Raw genomic sequence first — 19,466 nt, 5'->3', positions numbered from 1 at the left:
CCGCACAGGATGGAACTGCTTTGAAGACAGCAAATGTTTCTCCCCTTCTCATTGTATTTTACCACAACCCAAGTTGTGCTCCCTATTGGGGTAAACGTAAGAATAGCACCCAAGCAGGAAAAAGCAGGGTTTCAGCAATGCAAACAAATACTTCAGCAGTGATGTCAGGTAGCTGCTATATGGTTAGCTGCCCATTATTCCGTTGATAGGCTGCTGATGGGTTGCTGGGCATGGGGGGGGTGATATCACTCCAACTTGCTGCGTTGCAGTAAAGAGTGACTGAAGTTTCAGTCAAGTCACATGGTTTGGGGGCACCAGGAAAATGGACATCATGTTTAGCCCCATACCAAATTTAAAAAATGAAATATAAAAAAAACTGTATGCTCTTTTAAAAAACAGATTTCAGTGCAGAATTCTGCTGGTGCAGCACTATTAACTGATGCATTTTGGGGAAAAAACATGGTTTACCATGACAGTATCCCTTTATGAGAATGCAGTGTATCCTTGGTGAAATCAAACCTGACCTTCCTGATACCTGATAAATGGGCAGATAAAATTGTATTATAGAAATTCCAATTTTTACAGAAGAAATGTGAAAAGGTGAAAAGATGCCCAACAACAAGATGGATAGACTATATCACATCAATCATCAGCTTTCCATTGTGAAGCCTGAAGACCCAAACAGAAGATAATTCCATATCACTATACACATGGTCAGCAGGACTCAAAACTGACATTTTTTTTGGACTTCCCTGTCCTTTGGGTTGCTAAAACAAATCATTTTCCATTTATTTATTTTTTATTCAGATCTGTTGGTGCTCAATGTAAGAAAAGGAATGTGAACAACTCTTTCAACCCACATTTTCAATATAAGAACAGTATTGTGAACTCATAAGGCATTTAGTGACTAGGTACCAGTGCACAACATATTTAATGAAATGTATGTTATTTTGAAATGACAAAAAAAAAAAAAAAAAGGAGATTTTGTGTACTCACCGTTAAATCTTTTTCTCTTGGTCACTTGGGGGACACAGGGACAGTGGGGTATAGCTGGTACCTCCAGGAGGGCAGGACACAACAATAGGAAAAACTTAGCCCCTCCTCTACTGGCTATACCCCCAGCAGGCGGAGCTTAGATCAGTTTGTTCCAAAGTCAACAGGAAAAATTTTTATTAACCGTACAACTTAGAATTAACATAACATGTCTGACGGAAAAAATGAGGGCCTCAGTCTAGGGAGGGAAGCCCTGTGTCCCCCAAGTGACCAAGAGAAAAAGATTTAACGGTGAGTACACAAAATCTCCTTTTCTCTAAGTCATCTTGGGGGACACAGGGACAGTGGGGACGTACCAAAGCTGTCCCCTTAAAAACTCCGGGAGGGAGAGTGAGGCCTAGGTGGAAGTAACCACAGCGGCTTGAAGTACTCTTTTGCCAAAGCGAGTGTCAGGAGCCGCAAAGGTATCGAAATGGTAAAACTTTGAAAAAGAGTGGACAGATGTCCACGTAGCTGCCTTGCACAGCTGCTCTGCTGATGCTTGGTTCCTGAATGCCCAGGACGTACTCATTCCCCTAGTAGAATGGGCTGTGAGTCTGGGCGGTGGCGTCCTTCCACGTGCCACGTAGGCTCGATGAATCGTCTGCTTGATCCAGCGTGAAATGGATGATTTTGTGGCCGCACCTCCCTGGTGGGGGCCTGAAGGAATCACCAGTAAGGAATCCACCTTGCGAAAGTCTCGGACTCTGTGTAGGTAAAACTTTAGAGCTCTAACAGGATCCAGTGTATGTAGAGCCTTCTCCTTAGGATTAGAAGGTGAAGGGCAGAAAGTTGGAACTGTAATCTCCTGGTTTAGGTGAAAATCAGATACCACCTTAGGCAAAAAGGATGGAATGGTGCGTAGGACTGCTCTATCGTGGTGAAAAACGAGGAAAGGTGGTTTGCATGACAGTGCACTGAGCTCTGAAACACGTCTCGCAGAGGCAATGGCGAGGAGGAAGACAGTTTTCCAGGTAAGCCAGAGAAGCGGTACAGATCCTAATGGCTCGAAAGGAGGGTCTTGGAGGGCTCGTAGGACTAGGGTGAGATCCCATAGAGGAGCTGGTGGACGAACTGGAGGAGCCAAATGTGATACTCCCTGCATAAAGGTCTTGACATCAGGCAAAAGAGCAATCCGTTCTTGAAAAAGGACAGATAAAGCGGAGACTTGTGACTTAAGCGAACCAAGGGAAAGACCCATTGAGAGACCCTCTTGCAGGAACTCTAGTATGTTTGGAATAGAGAACCTTTTGAATTGCAACTTTTGACGTACACACCATTGGTGATAGGTAGACCAGACTCTATGGTAAGTCCTTGCCGAGACAGGCTTTCTGGCTGCGCACATGGTGTTAGCTACTGCCTTGGAAAAACCTTTCTGGGTTAGAATCTTGGTTTCAAGAGCCACGCCGTCAAATTTAGATTTGTTGGGTTTGGATGGTGGATCGGACCTTGCATTAGAAGATCTGGGACTTGAGGTAGGGTCCAAGGCTCTGCCACGGACATGTTGAGAAGGTCTGTGTACCAGGAGCGTCTCGGCCACCTTGGTGCTATGAGGATAAGAGTGGTCTGCTCTCGCTGAAGTTTCCTGAGAGTCCTGGGTACGAGAGGTAGGGGAGGAAATGCATAGGCCAGGTGGAACTGCCACTTGGCAGTCAGAGCGTCTGCTGTTATGGCTAGTGGATCTCTGTATCGAGCTATGAACGCTGGGACCTTTCGGTTGTGCCTGGTCGCCATTAGGTCCACCTCTGGGATGCCCCACCTCTGTATTATCTCTTGGAAGATCTCCTCCTTCAATGACCACTCCCCTGGGTCTAGGGATTGTCTGCTTAGATAATCTGCTTCCCAGTTTAGCAGTCCTGGGATGTAAATGGCTGACAGATGGGTCTGATGAGACTCGGCCCACTTGAAGATGAGATTGACTTCGTCTAGAGCTCCTCTGCTTCTTGTGCCCCCCTGGTGGTTGATATAGGCCACCGCTGTGGTGTTGTCCGACTGTATCTTTACGGCCTGACCTTGTAGAATCTGTTGCCAATGGATTAGGGCAAGGCGGATTGCACGAATCTCGAGCAGGTTGATTTGTAATCTCACTTCCTGGGAGTTCCACTGACCCTGAGCAGAGTGGCCCTCGAAAACTGCTCCCCAACCGAAAAGACTCGCGTCCGTCGTGAGTATGCGCCATGTCGGTTCTCCCATAGGTCTGCCCCGGGACAGATGGGTGTGGTCCAACCACCAGAGGAGAGACGCCCTCGTCTTGCTGGAAAGTCGAATCTCTTGAAAAAGGGATTTCCTCTTCCAAAACCTCAGAATATTCCACTGGAGCTCCCGTAGATGGAATTGGGCGAAAGGTACTGCTTCTATGGTGGATACCATGACCCCTAACACCCTCATACAGAATTTGACTGAGTGCTGAGACCTCTGGAGGAGCGACTTTACTAAGGCTTGGAGATGACAGATCTTTTCTTGAGGTAGATAAATTCTCTGAGTTTGTGTATTGAATTGCATGCCAAGGAAGACCATGGATTGGCTTGGCATAAGGGAAGATTTTTCTAGATTTAGGACCCAGCCTAGTTCCTGGAGCTTGTCCATGGATATTTGGAGAGATCTCTGAGCCTCCGTGGAGGAGGGAGCCTTGATCAGCAGGTCGTCCAGGTAAGGTGTAATGGAAACTCCTGCATTGCGAATCACTGCAGGTGCTGCTGCCATGATCTTTGTGAAGACCCTCGGAGCGGACATTAGCCCGAAGGGGAGGCTTGTGAACTGATAGTGGCAATTTTGGAAAGCAAATCTCAAATATTTCTGATGCGGTGGGAAAATGGGAACATGAAGGTAGGCATCCTTTATGTCTAGAGAAATCAGGAATTCCCCCGGGGACATCGCAGCAATGACAGATCTGAGAGACTCCATCTTGAATCTTCGATGACGAAGAAATTTGTTTAATTCTATGAGGTCCAAAATGGGTCTTACCGATCCGTCTTTCTTGGGTACTACAAAGAGGTTCGAATAGTAGCCCTTGAAAAGTTCTGTGACCGGTACGGGAATGATTACCTGCGCCCTTGCAAGAGACGAGATTGCGCCCAGGAAGGCTGTCTTCTTGTCTGAGATCTGTGGCAGTCTGGACATGAAGAAACGATGGGGGGGGGCTTGAGGCAAATTCTAGATGGTATCCCTGGGTTACTACCTCGTGGATCCATGAATCTTGAATGATTTTGGTCCATACTCTGGAAAAATTGCCGAGCCTGCCCCCTATCGGCCCTGTGACTGCCGAAGCGCAGATGCAGTCATGCTGAGGCGGTCTTGTCTCCTGTCTTAGTGATGTGTTTTTTGTTTTGCCATGAAGATCTTTGCTTACCGCTAAAACGTCCCCGGCTTGCAAAGGATTGTCGAGGAGGAGAAGATCTCGAGTGCTTGGTTTGGGAGCCACGAAAATTCCTTCCCCTGCGGAAGGAGGGCCGAGCTTTAGGTTGAGGTAGTAGGGTGCTCTTGCCCCCTGTTGCTTGACTGATAATCTTGTCCAAGTCAGGACCGAACAGAAGTTTGCCCTTAAAGGGAATGGAGGTTAGAGACTTTTTAGAGGAAAGGTCTGCTGACCAGAGTTTCATCCAAAGTGATCTGCGGGCTGCCACAGAAAGTGCCGATGATCTGCTGATGACCTGCAGTGCGTCTAGTGAAGCCTCACAAATGTAGTCATTCGCTTCCTTAATCTGGGAAGCATATTGAGAAAGCTCATGGCGGGGAGTCCCAGAATCAATGGCATTAAGTAGGGAGTCTGACCAGGACTGGACTGCTCTGCTGACCCATGCCATAGCTAAGACAGGTCGTAGCGAGGTGCCTGAAGCTGAGAACACGGAACGTAGAAGGCTCTCTAGCTTCTTATCCATCGAATCCCTGAAAGACGAGGCATCTGGAACAGGAAGAGCGGTGTTCTTAGAGAGCCGGGATACTGGCGGATCCACTGAAGGTGGCATTGACCACTTTTCTGTAAGCTCCTTAGGAAATGGATAGAGTCTTTGAAATTTTCTATTTGTTTGAAAACGTCTCTCTGGAGTATCCCATTCCTGCTGAATGATCTGATCAAGTTGAGCATGAGCAGGAAAAACAGGTGAAGTCTTACTATGACGCTTAAACAGGCTCTTAGTCGTGTCAGAGGATGCCCCTGGGTCCTGAAAATGAAGAGTTTCAAGTACAGAGGTAATGAGTGCATCCACAGATTCTGAGGAATTCTTGTGTGAATCCTCATCCTCCCTCTCTGAGTCTGATAAGAGCTCGCCGTCTGAATGCCCAAATTCATACCCAGAATCTGGTAGGAATGGTGAAAAACCTCTGGGGGGAGAATCGCTTTCTTCCTCGGATGGAGAGGGGGCTCTTCGCTTTGAAACTCTCCCCTTGGGCTTGTCAAGACGGGAAAGCAGTTTGTCTAGTGATTGTGCTAACATAGGTATCCCAGAAGCTAATTGAGATGCCCACTCTGGAGTGGAAGGTTGTTTATGTGAAGGCCCTGGGGGTGGAGAGCTTCTAGGTGGAGATGCTTGTACCCCTCGGCCGCCCTGTTCTGCTTGGGGAGGAACAGGTTCTGGAGATTCAGGACCAACCACCGGCTTGCACTTAGTACATAAAGGTTCCTTGTGCCCAGAGGGCAAACGTTTGCGGCAAGTGGCACAGGCTAAATACCTAACCTGGGCAGGAGGTGCCCCCCTAGAGGAAGGCCTGTCACCAGTTCCCTCAGACATGGTAATAGTAGTAACCTTAGACACTACAGTATATATGCAATAGATATATATATATATATATATATATAATATCTTAGCTCAGGCCTGCTTGGTAAGGACCAGCAGAGGATGCTCTCCCTGGGAACCCTGCAGAGAATTCAGGCTGCTACTGCGTCTCCCGCTGTGGATATGAGGCTCTGGAGGGCTAGAGAGCTGTAACGGCTGCCTTTTACTAGAGAGCTGCTGTTGCGCTATGGTGTGCGCCTATTGAAGCTCCGGTGCGGCAAAACAAAATGGCGGCCGCAAGTGACGTAGCGCTGAGATCGCGCGAGACTAAGGACGAAAAGGCACCAAAGCTATATGCGCTCGTCCTCCCTCAGTGCTGCGCACTCTGTAAGCTGCTTCCCAGAGGGAAGCGTCTTCAATGCCCCCGCACCAAAATAGTAATGCCACTCCTCCTCGCACTGTTCAAACAGCAGTGCGGCGCTATTCAGCCAACCCACTGTTAAAAGACACAGGGGAGCCGGTCTTGCGCACATTGTAGGAGGAGGGAGGGGAGGGAGGGGAGAAAGGAGTTAACAGTCCAGTTAACCCGGTCAACTCTGCAGGCAGCCCTTATCAGACCTCTTTTCTAATACATAGAGAGAGGGAATATAGAGGAGAAGAGGACAGCTATACTCACAGAGTCCTGGGTCTTCTCCTCTGTTCTCCGGCCAGTCAGTTTCCACCTAAAAGAGGGGAAACTATATGAGACTGGATGGTCTTACACATAAGAACTTCGGAGAACAGGTCCCACGTTGGGGAATGCCTATTGGTAACCTCTGCTCAGTGTAGAGGGCCTGGGCATTCCCTGGTGTCAAGCAACTGACAAAAAATGAAAATAATAAACAGAGTAAAATCATACGTCCTATCCTCCTGAGGACACAACAAAAACTGATCTAAGCTCCGCCTGCTGGGGGTATAGCCAGTAGAGGAGGGGCTAAGTTTTTCCTATTGTTGTGTCCTGCCCTCCTGGAGGTACCAGCTATACCCCACTGTCCCTGTGTCCCCCAAGATGACTTAGAGAAATAATAATTTTGACAGAGGACTCAGAGAAGCACTACGACTCAGCGTTTACTGGAGTATTTATATAGATCTTTCTGATAAAGCTTACTTAATTTTAACCTTTCCTTCTCCTTTAATACATTACTGCATATTTGTATTTTGGCTCTGTTTCTAAGTTACTGGGCAAAAAGAATGATTAAATTCTGTAGTACATTTTATCATAAAAACTCCAAGACATTAGTGCCTTTAGTACAGCTTGGTGTCTTCACATACATGCGGGATTCATTAAAGGTACAGGAAATGCAACATTTAGAACAGCTAAGCAGCCACACAGTACATATACTGTACAGCGGATGTGACTGACCAAGGAAACTCTAAATAAAGGTGAGAGCACCCTACATCACAAGATGTTGTATAACTTTCCTATCCCACTGTCTGGGTAAAACTGCAGCTTCAGAGAACAAAAAGGATACTTTCTAAATACTAATGTGAACTAAAATGTGTGTGTTGGTGCAGAGCAGCTGTTCTTTGTATCAGTTGTGCCTTTGACAGCACCCCACTTATGCACTATTACACTTAAACATAGTGTTGAGTTGCACAGCAGTGAGCCTTACGTCCACTCGTGTGAAGCTATGCACTAGTGGAAATGCTTTAGTTTTAACCAAACTCTTTAGCCCCTAATGTGAATAGTCAGCTTTAGGGTAAGGCCAGACGAGGAGATTCGGGGAGATTTTGTCGCCTAGCGACTTATCGCCACGTCTTTTGCGCGACTATCTCCCCGAACTGCCTCAGCGTCTTTCCCCATAGGCTACAGCGCAAAATCGCCTGCGCTAATGCACACGCGGCGATGCGTTTTCAATATTAGCCCAAAAATTCCTCAGTGAGGCAACTTTGGGCGACTATTGAAAACGCATCTCCGCGTGTGCATTAGTGCAGGCGATTTTGATTTTATCACTGGATTGAGTATTAACCAGGTATGGTCAGGTATCTTGACTCCTAATATAAGGAATCAGAATATCAGATGCTGTTAAAGGAAATTTAACACCCCCAAAAATATATTTGCACAATGAAATAAAAATGTAAACTGTATCAACTTTCCCAATATACAGTACATTCATAAAAAATGTGTAAACATATTGGTTAATGGCATTGCAAGTAGACTCTGTTTATCCCTTTTTTTCACTACTGGTTTTGACAGATTCAACAGAAGTCTATTACCCTCCAGCCACCATGCCTGGCATCAATCATTTGGCATTTGCTACATTGTATCAACCAGCTTTGCAGAAAAAAAACAAAGGTCAAAGAGACACTAAATTCACATGGATACATTTAAAATTTTAAATTTGAAATCATTTCTTAAACGGACATATATGAGAAAGTTGCTTAGAATTATATTTCCTTTGAAAAATTTTTAATTTGTGGGATAACACCACCTTTTACATTTACACAACTGATCATCAAGAACAAGGCTGTCCAACTGGCGGCCCGTGGGCCGACCCCCCTTTATGTGGCCCTCCACATCAAAGTCTGCCTGCTGTGTCTGCTTACCATTTGTAAAATTTAAAAGTTATCACTACAGAGATCAACTGGCCCCTGCATTGTTTAAACCTCAAATTCACACTGTAATCCCCTGTATTGTTCACACCTGTGATCCCCCTGAATTGTTCACACTTCTGACACTCCCTATAAACAGGGAGTGGCTAACACTGGCTTCCATTATCGGCCCTCCACCATGTAGATTAGAAAAATTCCGTCCCTCTGTACCATATAACAGCACTGATCTAGAAGATTATCAAGGGAAACACTTCTATTCAGGGAATGCTCACTGGGCATTACTCCAAAAGTTTTGTACCAGAGGAAGGAAGGCAATGTGCCCTGAAATGTTGTGCATGCCAGACATCTTTAGAGAAATTGAATAAATAAAGGGGTTTCCCCTGAATCTGTCTTTGGAGAGCTTGCCTCATGTATACTGCTTGTTAGAGCATAGTTCTGCATAGGGTTTTGTCCAGGTGCGAGAGCTATTTAGAGCACTACTTAGTGTAAGTTATATTTCTTTTTATTTGCCTGTGTTTATTCCCATATTCTGCAGCCACAGGGAAATGTGTGTGGGAATAAATATCATGAAAACTAAACAAGAATAAAAAGTAAAATGTCATCCTACAATGCAACAAAACCCCACAAGGTTATTTCTTAAACAAATACAAATAGCTAAAATAGCTAGAAATTTCAAATGCCCCAGACCAAGTTTCTGGAAGTTTTGGTTTAGTCTTGTGTACGCCGTATACCCCATCAAAGCCCCTTTGCTCCACCCAAGTACATAAATATAGGAGATTAATAAAAAAATACAGGAGGCTTGACGTGTAGTTTTAACTAAAATTTATAGAGGGATTAAGTAAGAGAATTAAGAAACAGCCAATGTTCCTTTGATGAGGTTGTTCACCTTTAAATTAACGTTTAGTTAATTTTGCTAATCATGCAATGAAATATTCTCTCTACAATAGAACTTGCAGCTTGTATAATGGAACATGATGAAGGCCAGTTTCATTAAGCTAAGACTAGGGATGCACCGAACCCACTTTTTTGGATTCAGCCGAACCCCCCGAATCCTTCACGAAAGATTCTACCGAATACCGAAGGGGAAAACATTTTTTACTTCCTTCTTTTCTGACAAAAAGTCATGCAATTGGGGATAGCATTTTTACCCTATAGGTGCCCTTTAAAGGAGTTGTTTACCTTCCATAAAACTCTCTTCAATTGAGCTGGTTTCAAATAGCAACTGGAAATAAAGACTTTTTTTAGTAATTTTCTATTTTTTACTAAAATTGAAGTCTAACGTTTAATGTTAAGGTAAGAAATGTATCAACTAATGTATCAAATTATAAAAATATAGTTTCCTGTCCCTCTAGATTACAAATGAAAAAAAAAAATAGATCCAGTTCAGAAATCGTAGATTATGTTTTCTCGAATAATCTAACATTACATTATAATAGATTAATCAAAGGACTGGTCCAAGAGTAATTATGAAGTAGAATTGTGACTTTTTTCCCTTGCAAGGAATATTGAAAATGGTGGTTTCCATTTGGACTAACTACAATTTATTTCAGGAAAGGGTTTAAACAGTCAGACATAATTCTTTTTTCTAGCCTTCAATACTATATAACTGTAATTTTATTTGAGGAAAAATATGCTGACTGCTGTAGCTGTGCAAAGAATCCCAGCACAAAATACGGTACAGTTACCATTCAATTATTTGCCTGCGTCACAGAGGTTGAAATCTTAGATTTCTAAGAAATGTGTAAAAATCAAACTAGCCAACAGTAGAGTATAAAACCCCTACAGAATCCAAGTTTAAAAAACGTAACATGGGGCACTTGAAAACTCCTGCTCAAGGTTTTTCTTGGATATAGCAATCCTCAAAAAAAACAAAACAAAAAGTATGCTTGTTACAAGCCCTATTCAATGAACTTATGATGAACACTGCCCCATTCAGAAGAAGCCCTAATCAATGTTCCCTCTAAGCCAGTGATCCCCAACCAGTAGCTCGCGAGCAACATGTTGCTCCCCAACCCCTTTGATGTTGCTCTCAGTGGCCTCAAAGCAGGTGCTTATTTTTAAATTCCTGGCTTGGAAGCAAGTTTTGGTTGCATGAAAACCAGATGTACTGCCAACCAGAACCCTTATGTAGGCTGCCAGTCCACATAGGGGCTACCAATAGCCAATCACAGTCCTTATTTGGCAGCACCCAGGAACATTTTTCATGCTTGTGTTGCTCCCCAACACTTTTTACATCTGAATGTTGCTCACGGGTGAAAAAGGTTGGGGACTCCTGCTCTAAGCTGTGCTCTCACACAACACAAATTTTGAGGCCAGCGCACACAAGAAATTTTGCATTTATTCTGACATTGTACACAAAGTTAATTCTCTGCAAATTTGTACTTGCAATGGCAACTTTCTCTTTAGAGCAAAGTATAAGATTAGGATTGTGCCATTTTTTGGCATGTAATTTAAAGGAAACAGCAGTGAAAAATAAGTATTTATAACTTTGCCACCAGGAGTTACTTTTACCAGTTCTCACCAGCTTTCCCAGGGGAGGCAGAACTTTTGGAGGGACATTGAAGCAACTTAATCTGAAATTAGAAACCAATGTTATGTGTGGTTTTTATTCAAAGGAATACAATAAAAGAGAGGTCAATGAAATATCTTACATGCCATGCTAATTGAAAAGCAGGGAATATGGACTACTAGGTATAGGCATTATGAGGTATTTACATCGGAAATTGTACTGAGTGCCCAATGTTTCTGGGTATACAGGGCATGTTTGGAGGAAATGAGATTCATATGGAAAATCTGTCGTTGCAAGGACATGCTACTTATGCTGTCTATAGTTTAAAGGAGACATACAGGATAAATGAAACCCCCTTAATTTTGTAGGCAATAATGTATACTATATGGTGCTAGTTTTACTTTTGGCCCAAAATTAATATTGTCTTCAAAATTAGCCCCTTTTTTGAGATCCCCATAGATGTTCACTGGTTCATGTTTTAAATGAAGGGTAGGCGTGTCCTAATGGTCCCTGCCAGAAGCACAGTAAGAGGGGACAGCCAATCACAGCCCTGTAGTCATACAAGCAAAGAAAGGCATCCGCTCCCTATCAGATCCGCCTAGTTGCTGATTGGTTCCAATCCTACAGTGCAGTGTGCTAAGTGCATTCGGCTCCCCTGAACAGCCTGGGAAAGGAGGCAGCAGGAAATGGAACAGAGGGGTGGGACTAGTAGGGTTTTTGCAGAAATTTTCAACAAATTAACCAGAAACATTATTATTTAAAGCACAGGCCTTTTATATCTAAAAGAATTTAATTCAATGGCACATTCTTGGTTTCTACACAATATGTCTCCTTTAAAGGAGAAAGAAAGGCAATTTACATTGGGGGTGCCAAAAGTTAGGCATCCCCAAGTGATTTGGAGTGAGAAGAAAGAGGCTCACTCCGTGGTGCTCACTGGAAGAATCCCGAGCCAGTGCAGATTTCTGCTGATAGGAGCACTGGCCGGGGTGTCAGGTAAGTAAATAAAATCACTTGGGGGTGCCTAACTTTTGGCACCCCCAAGTGTAATTTGCCTTTCATTCTCCTTTAAACATAGGCCTGGCTGGTTATTATAAATACTACAATAAATCAAGCACATCTTTATCAGAAGAGGAAGGGGGCACCTGAAGAATGCACATTCATACTGAGCACACTATGCTTTTGTTAAGTCCACAAATCCTAGAAGTGGGAGAAGGAAATCTGATCCATCCAACTGGTTTTTCCAGTGACTAAACTTAAACGGCAGTGTCAGCAGACACTAGGGAAATGTTTCCAGACTTTTTCCGTTCCTCTTTGAGGTCCAAAATTGATCAGAGCTTTGAATAATAACACAGGAGATTAAACTTTGCTATATCAACGTACCTGCTAATCTCAACTAAATTACCTTCACACTTCCTGCCCCACCCAAAGCACCATTTTGGCCACCCCAGAATTTGGAAAAAATGCACTTCAGGAATCTACAAATATTATAAAACCCTGATTCTTGCTTTTGAAAGTGAATGCTAACCACATTAAATGAACTGTTTTAGATTGTTCTGACACTTCATTTTTGTAAGTAATTTCTAGGTTTTCCCCTTTTTGTCTACACAATTTTGGTATTAGAATATACATCTCTTTTTAGGGCCATAACACTGGCAATCTTGAAAAAACCTGACTGTACTTGCATTTCACAAGATGTTAAAAAAAAAAAACAGTTTTGTCAACTTCCTAAGAACTCTGCTTTCCCCAGAAAATGAGGAATTGATTATTTTTTTGAATATATATACAGCTACTTGTTTGTTACGACACTTAAAACATAAAACTACCGACTGTCGCAAAAAGGGACAATAGGAATAATAAAGATGGATTAAATGGAACAATAGTGTTTGTTTTTCAGACGTTGAATTCATGGGATAAAAATGTATTCTTTTCAGTGTTTCCTCCTCCCAAAATCCATAGATTTCCTGTGACAGCTGAAAGAAAGAACTGACTGAAAGAACAAAGCAAACTTCCCAACTGGCCTGGGAATCTGTGAAGCCTTGGAACAGAGAAGTGGACAGTGGAGAAGCAGATTTAAGTCAGTGGCCTGAATATGAACACAAGGTTCATGCAAAACTGCATCAGTAGAATCCCTCCTGCACAACTAGGCTACAGTCAATAAGCCTCACTCATCTGCAATGTTCTTCACAGACTGAATAAATCTAATGCAGAAATCAGAACCCCAAATATGAGCCCACTGCCCACGTGTCAGGATCCGGCAGCCTGTGCATTTAACCCCTGCACTACCCGTAGCATTCACCTATGCGCATTAACCACGCACAAGTCAGTGTGAGCGAACAGCTGAAAACTTAAACAACTCTTTAGGAAAGTTGAGAGAGTTACCATGAGTCCCGGGCTGCTGCCTCCATTATCCCAGTGCTTGTCCCGGTCTCAGCCATCCTTCCGGTGCTGTGAGGAACAGTGTGGGGGCGGGGGGCTCCCGGTCATACTGTGTCAGTAAAGGAATCCCTCGGGGCAGGGCTGCTGCAAGGAGCAGAGCCAGTCGGTGCGAGTCACACTCGAGTACTTCCTGTGTTGGTAAGGACGGGGGGATCTGAGGAAGGGGCAGTCCTATTCATAACTTCTTTGGTTTTAGACACTCTGTAGTTGCTCCAGTCTGGGGAAGCCACTCTTCTTGTTCTAGTGGGGTGTTGCCTGGCTGAGTCTGCGAGGCGCACTCCTTAACCCGTGATGTACTAGTCTGAAACTGGGCCGCAGTGTGTGACGGGGAAGCTCACCGAGGATATGTATAATGCACGCCCTTCACAGCAGCTACTTTATTGTACACTTATATATACACTTTTTATTGCAACTTTTTCCTCCAATTTCAGTGTTCTTTTTGTGTGCATTTTGTGATGAGGATGAAGTGTTTGTGTCATGAATGGTGTCACTGCATCTGCATGGTTTGCCTTGTGAAGAGCTCTGCCTCTCTTAGACTTTGTCACCCTAAAGGTAGCCATAGACGCAAAGATCCGCTAGTTTGGCGACATCGCCAAATGAGCCGATCTTTCCCCGATATGCCACTAACGCGCATGGCTATATTGGGGGTAATCAGAAAGTTCGGCCATATGGCCGAACGATCGGATTACGATGAGAGCGCAATGGGCTCCCGCGGGACGGTCGGGACAGAATCAAACCTGTCTGATCAACCAAACGACCGATATCCGCCGGACGAAAAATATCGGGACTCTCCACACACGAAAATCGGACAAATCCACGATTCATACAATCGGATCGTTGCGTCTATGGCCAGCTTAAGGCAGTGGTCCCCAACCAATAGCTCCTGGGCAACATGTTGCTTCACAACCCCTTGGATGTTGCTCCCAGTGGCCTCAAAGCAGGTGCTTATTTTTCAATTCCAGGCTTGGAGACAAGTTTTTTATTGCATAAAAAACTGGTGTTCTGCCATACAGAGCCTCTTGTAGGAACCAAGTCCACATAGGGGCTACCAAATAGCCAATCACAGCCCTTATTTGCCCCCCCCCCGGAACATTTTTCATGCTTGCTTTGCTCCCCAACTTTTTATACATCTGAATGTTGCTCATGGGTTAAAAAGGTTGGGGACCTCTGCCCTAAGGGCTATTATACACATGGATTTATATACTATGCTCCTGCTCCCATCATGGCTTACTAGTTCACGAAGAAGCAAGCAGGGGCAGGTGCAAGTACAGGCCTAGGGCGGCAGGATTTTAGGGGGCAGCATGTTGCCCAACTACACCCACATTGGTTCAGAAACACTGGGGATGCGCAGAAGATACAATAGTTTTTTTAAATTTCCCATGCTCCAATCCCCATTGCTCTGGTCCCGGTGATGAAAATTTGCGTGAATGAAAGGGAGGGGATGGGGACGACGAATGACAGCAGGCCTAGAGGTGCTCTCTATATAAATCTGGCTCTGTGCAAGTAAGAGGGACTCGGGTGGCATGTGTGGGTAAATGGGGTTGCCTGTGGAATGGGTTAGGACAATTATGCAATAACTGCATAACACAGCAGGGGTTAAGTTAATTGGTTGAACAGATATGGGGCTGTGAAGGGTGTGGTGATTGGATTTCTGTTGAACGCTGAAAAGGAGTCTGGCAATAGTGTATATAGTATACAGCAGATCCCATGGTGGAACAGGAGGCCCAAACCGCAGGGTGTGTTGTATTGTAGGGTTAAGGGTTGCTCTCAGGAGGGTCCCCCAAAGATTTTGTGACGAGGGGGCAGGGCTTTATAGTTACGCCACTGGACCTGAGCCAAGACCAAAGTTTGCAACAGACCCCTCAGGCATCTAATTTAAAGGGAACTGTATACCCCATATTTGACATGATCTCATCTAGTTGGTCACTATCTGAACTTCTAAATATCAATGTGTTTTTTTTTACCATACAGACATACCTGATTCCACAGATTGAAAGGAAACCATGATAGTCTTTCTCTGATCCATAGGAACTATTTCCCAGCCATCCCTTAGTCATTCCAATCCTCCCTCACATTTTTCTATTGTGAAGTAATGGATTCTGGGACATGATGTCATTCAGCTTTCCAATGGATCTGCAACCTTCCCACTATGGAAAGCAGAGGGATCAAAGGGAAGGGTTGATTTAAATTGTGAACTTTGGGAGCTTAGCAAATTATTCTTACAAAACAGGTACAATGATGATTTCATTTTAATCTATGGATCAGGTATGTCAGTGTAAAAAAATACATTTAAATTTATTTTTGGAAGCCAGTCAGACTGGTTTTGATGTAAGCCCATGTTTCAATTTTACTCTATTAGGGATCAAATGGATTTCATCTGGACATACTGGGACATTTGTTTCTTTCATGTTTGCATTATCTGGTGTATTCAGTCTTTTGCCAGAGAGGCTGCAATAGTTACTGTTGGTTTCCTGCATTATATAAAAGGTCTGACCACCTTGTAAACACACACTGACAATCTCTCTGTTCATTGTGCAAGCAAATAAAGCTGTTAGTCACAAGTAGAGTTGTGCATTCACATGTTGTTTAGGCCAGGCCAACAGCTGCAGAAGGTTTCAAAGAAGTGTCAAGTCAGGAACATACAAAATGTACCACTATATACATTCCCCTGGAATGTACCTTCTGCAAGCTGACCAATTACATGCTATCAGGTAGAGGTACCTTTTAAATAGCAGTTGGAGAGTCATATATTTTCTAAAAGATAATTAATACACTGGTATGGAGCCATTCTTTTATATAACTGTACATCCACTGAGCAGGGCAGATGGTCAATCAACACTACTTATTCTGCATACCATAGGGAGGTGCCTTCTTCATTTGCACAAACAAAAGTAGCATCTCAGTATAAGGTGGCCATACACTGGCCTATACTTTTTGGTATCCAACCAATTTGCCCCTGGAACACCTCTCTGTTGTTCCATTCAATTGGGCCCAAATGATCAGAAGTGCAGTAAGTACTAGGCTCACTTCTCATCTACTAATAAACTATGCATTGGATGACATGGTGAATTGGGAGATGAAACTGAACTGACATATCCATAACTCTTCTGTTCTTCTCATAGCCACTGCCTAATCCATATCCACTTTGTTTCCCATCTCTCTTGCTGCTCCTTATCTCTGTAATTCCATCCCTAAATTCCTCCTGGCAGAAACCTCCTTGATCTCTAGGGAACCAAAACTGAAAAGCTTGCTCTTGGGGCACTGCTATAAAATCTTAGGCATTTTTGCAGAAATGCCGCAACCACTATATATATTGCAGCACTTATTACCCTCCTATTTGTGTCTGTAAGTTATTAACACTCTTAGATTAAAAGATGTACAGGGTAAGGACCACCTTTTCTGTCTCTTAACAATTAATCTGCAATGTAATCATGTAGTTATTTATATTCTATTATTGTATTATTTTAATGTACAGAACTGCAAATTGCATTATACAAATAAACTATTTATACATACTATTTGTCGGCCACACTTTTGAATACTGTGGACTAGGGATGTAGCGAACGTCGGAAAAAAAGTTCGCGAACATATTCGCGAACTTGCGCAAAAATGCGAGCGGTTCGCGAACGGTTCGCGTACCCCATAGACTTCAATGGGAAGGCGAACTTTAACATCTAAAAAAAAAATTTCTGGCCAGAAAAATGATTTTAAAGTTGTTTAAAGGGTGCAACGACCTGGACAGTGGCATGCCAGAGGGGGATCAAGGGCAAAAATGTATCTGAAAAATCTGCCTGTGTGTGCTTGGAAGAGATAGTGTAGGGGGAGAGCTGTTAGTGATTTCAGGGACAGATGATAGTAAGTTTGCTGGCTAGTAATCTGCTTGATACTGCTCTGTATTGGAGGGACAGAAGTCTGCAGGGATTTGAGGGACATTTTAGCTTAGGTAGCTTTGCTGGCTAGTAATCTACTGTTCTCTTTAAACAACTGCCATACGTTGACCTTGTAGGCATTGTTTGCCCAGTTTTTTTGGACGCAGCCACTGAAGCACAGTTGCCAGAAAAAATATGCCATATAAATGCTGAAAATAGTAATTTTTCGCCATACGTTGACCTTGTAGACATTGTTTGCCCAGTTTTTTTGGTTGCAGCCACTGAAGCACAGTTGCCAGAAAAAATATGCCATATAAATGCTGAAAATAGTCATTTTTTGCCATACGTTGACCTTGTAGGCATTGTTTGCCCAGTTTTTTTGGTCGCAGCCACTGAAGCACAGTTGCCAGAAAAAATATGCCATATAAATGCTGAAAATAGTCATTTTTTGCCATATACGTTGAGTCAACGTATGGCAAAAAATGACTATTTTCAGCATTTATATGGCATATTTTTTCTGGCCTCTGTGCTTCAGTGGCTGCGGCCAAAAAAACTGGGCAAACAATGCCTACAAGGTCAACGTATACACTACTACAGCGGTGGATACGGATTACGTAAAATATATGAATGCTGCTTGAAAAAAAGTAACTCAAGTGGTTTTTCTAGAGACGATAATATTATCAATATTTAGACAAAATGTGAACAAGCTCACACAGCTAGATGGCGGGTTGAAGAAAACACTGTGCAAATAATGCCTACAAGGTCAACGTATACACTACTACAGCGGTGGATACGGATTACGTAAAATATATTATGGCTGCTTGAAAAAAGTCACTCCGGTGTTTTTTCTGGAGACGGTAATATTATGGATATTTAGACAGAATGTGAACAAGGTCACACAGCTAGATGGCAGTTGGTTGAATAACACACTGGGCAAAAAATGCCTACAGGGCAAATAATGCCTAAAAGGTCAACTTATACACTACTACAGCGGTAGTAAAATAAAAAAAAGTAAAATAAAAAAAAATGAATATTAAAAAAAAAAATTAAAGTTGGTGCTGCTGAACTACTAGGAGCAGCAGATTAGCACACCAGTCCCACTCCCCAACACTGCTAGACTAATAGCACTGGGCTCTTATAGTAGTAGTAGTAGTAGTAGTAAAACAACAAAAAAATAAATAAAAGCAGTCCTTACAAGGACTACTGTTATTGCAGCAGTCAGCAGATGAGATCAGAAGCAGGACAGCTGCCCACAGCAGCTACATACAGAGCACTGCAGTAGAAGGTAGATTACTAGCCAGCAAAGCTACCTAAGCTTAAATGTCCCTCAAACCCCTGCAGACTTCTGTCCCTCCAATAACAGAGCAGTATCAAAACGATTACTAGCCAGCAAACTTTCAACTGTCCCTGAAATCACTAACAGGCAGCAGCTCTCTCCCTACACTATCTCTTCAGCACACACAGGCAGAGTGAAAAAACGCTGCAGGGCTTCGGTTTTTATAGGGAAGGGGAGTGGTCCAGGGGAGAGCTTCCTGATTGGCTGCCATGTACCTGCTGGTCTGGGGTGAGAGGGCAAAAAAAAGCGCCAACAATGGCGAACCCAAAATGGCGAACGTCGCGCGACGTTCGCGAACTTCCGGCGAGCGCGAACACCCGATGTTCGCGCGAACAAGTTCGCCGGCGAACAGTTCGCGACATCTCTACTGTGGACTGCAAAGCAGCTCAAACCGAGGAATAACCACACATGTATACAAACTGTCAGGTAGATACACACCTGCTACACAATGCAAAGTTCATAGGGCCGGCTTCACAACCACAGTTTCACTGACAGACTTCCTGCAGACGGTCTATTTTGGTTTCATAAACTTAATTTTGTGTGAAACACACTCATCTTGACTAAACCCAGAATAAAATCTTCTGACTCATACTAAAAATGAAAGTATAAAACTTTATCAAAGTGAAATGGCCACTGTTTTTCAACATATGTTATAAAGTTCTGCCTGCTGATGAAGAAAAAGGGTTATGTGATCTCTGAACATTGACTTTCATTCACATCAGTGTTCCCGTGTACTTACCCATATATGGTTCACCTGTAAGTTAAGTTTTAGTATGTCATAGAATGGCCAGTTCTAAGCAACTTCTCAGTTGGTCTTCATTATTTATTTATTTATAGTTTTTTTAATTATTTGCCTTCTGCCTCTTTCTAGCTTTCAAATGGGGGTCACTGACCCCATCTAAAAATATATGCTTTGTAAGACTACACATTTATTTTTATTGCTACTTTTTATTGCTCACCTTTCTATTCAGACACTCTCC

The 19,466-nt window shown here is 43.3% G+C and overlaps 1 protein-coding gene across 2 annotated transcripts in view; it reads right to left on the bottom strand.

Moving 5' to 3' along the window:
- The window catches only part of rin3.L (Ras and Rab interactor 3 L homeolog), a 50,814-nt gene extending 37,254 nt beyond the window's left edge, over window positions 1–13,560 (bottom strand). The window contains exons 1-2 of one of the 2 annotated variants that reach the window (XM_018230438.2): window positions 13,225–13,560; window positions 10,858–10,909 (exon numbers count right to left, since the gene is read on the bottom strand). In XM_018230438.2, the coding sequence (XP_018085927.1) occupies window positions 10,858–10,895 (38 nt within the window). In that variant the 5' untranslated portion in view covers window positions 10,896–10,909; window positions 13,225–13,560. The remainder of the gene's footprint in view (window positions 1–10,857; window positions 10,910–13,224) is intronic. The other variant, XM_018230437.2, reaches the window with a different exon arrangement.
- Between the last annotated feature and the right edge of the window lie 5,906 nt (window positions 13,561–19,466).

Source organism: Xenopus laevis, chromosome 8L (assembly GCF_017654675.1).
Source record: "Xenopus laevis strain J_2021 chromosome 8L, Xenopus_laevis_v10.1, whole genome shotgun sequence".
Lineage (NCBI taxonomy): Eukaryota > Metazoa > Chordata > Amphibia > Anura > Pipidae > Xenopus > Xenopus laevis.
Note: the sequence above shows the minus strand (reverse complement) of the source record. Positions and strands in the feature narration are given on the sequence as shown.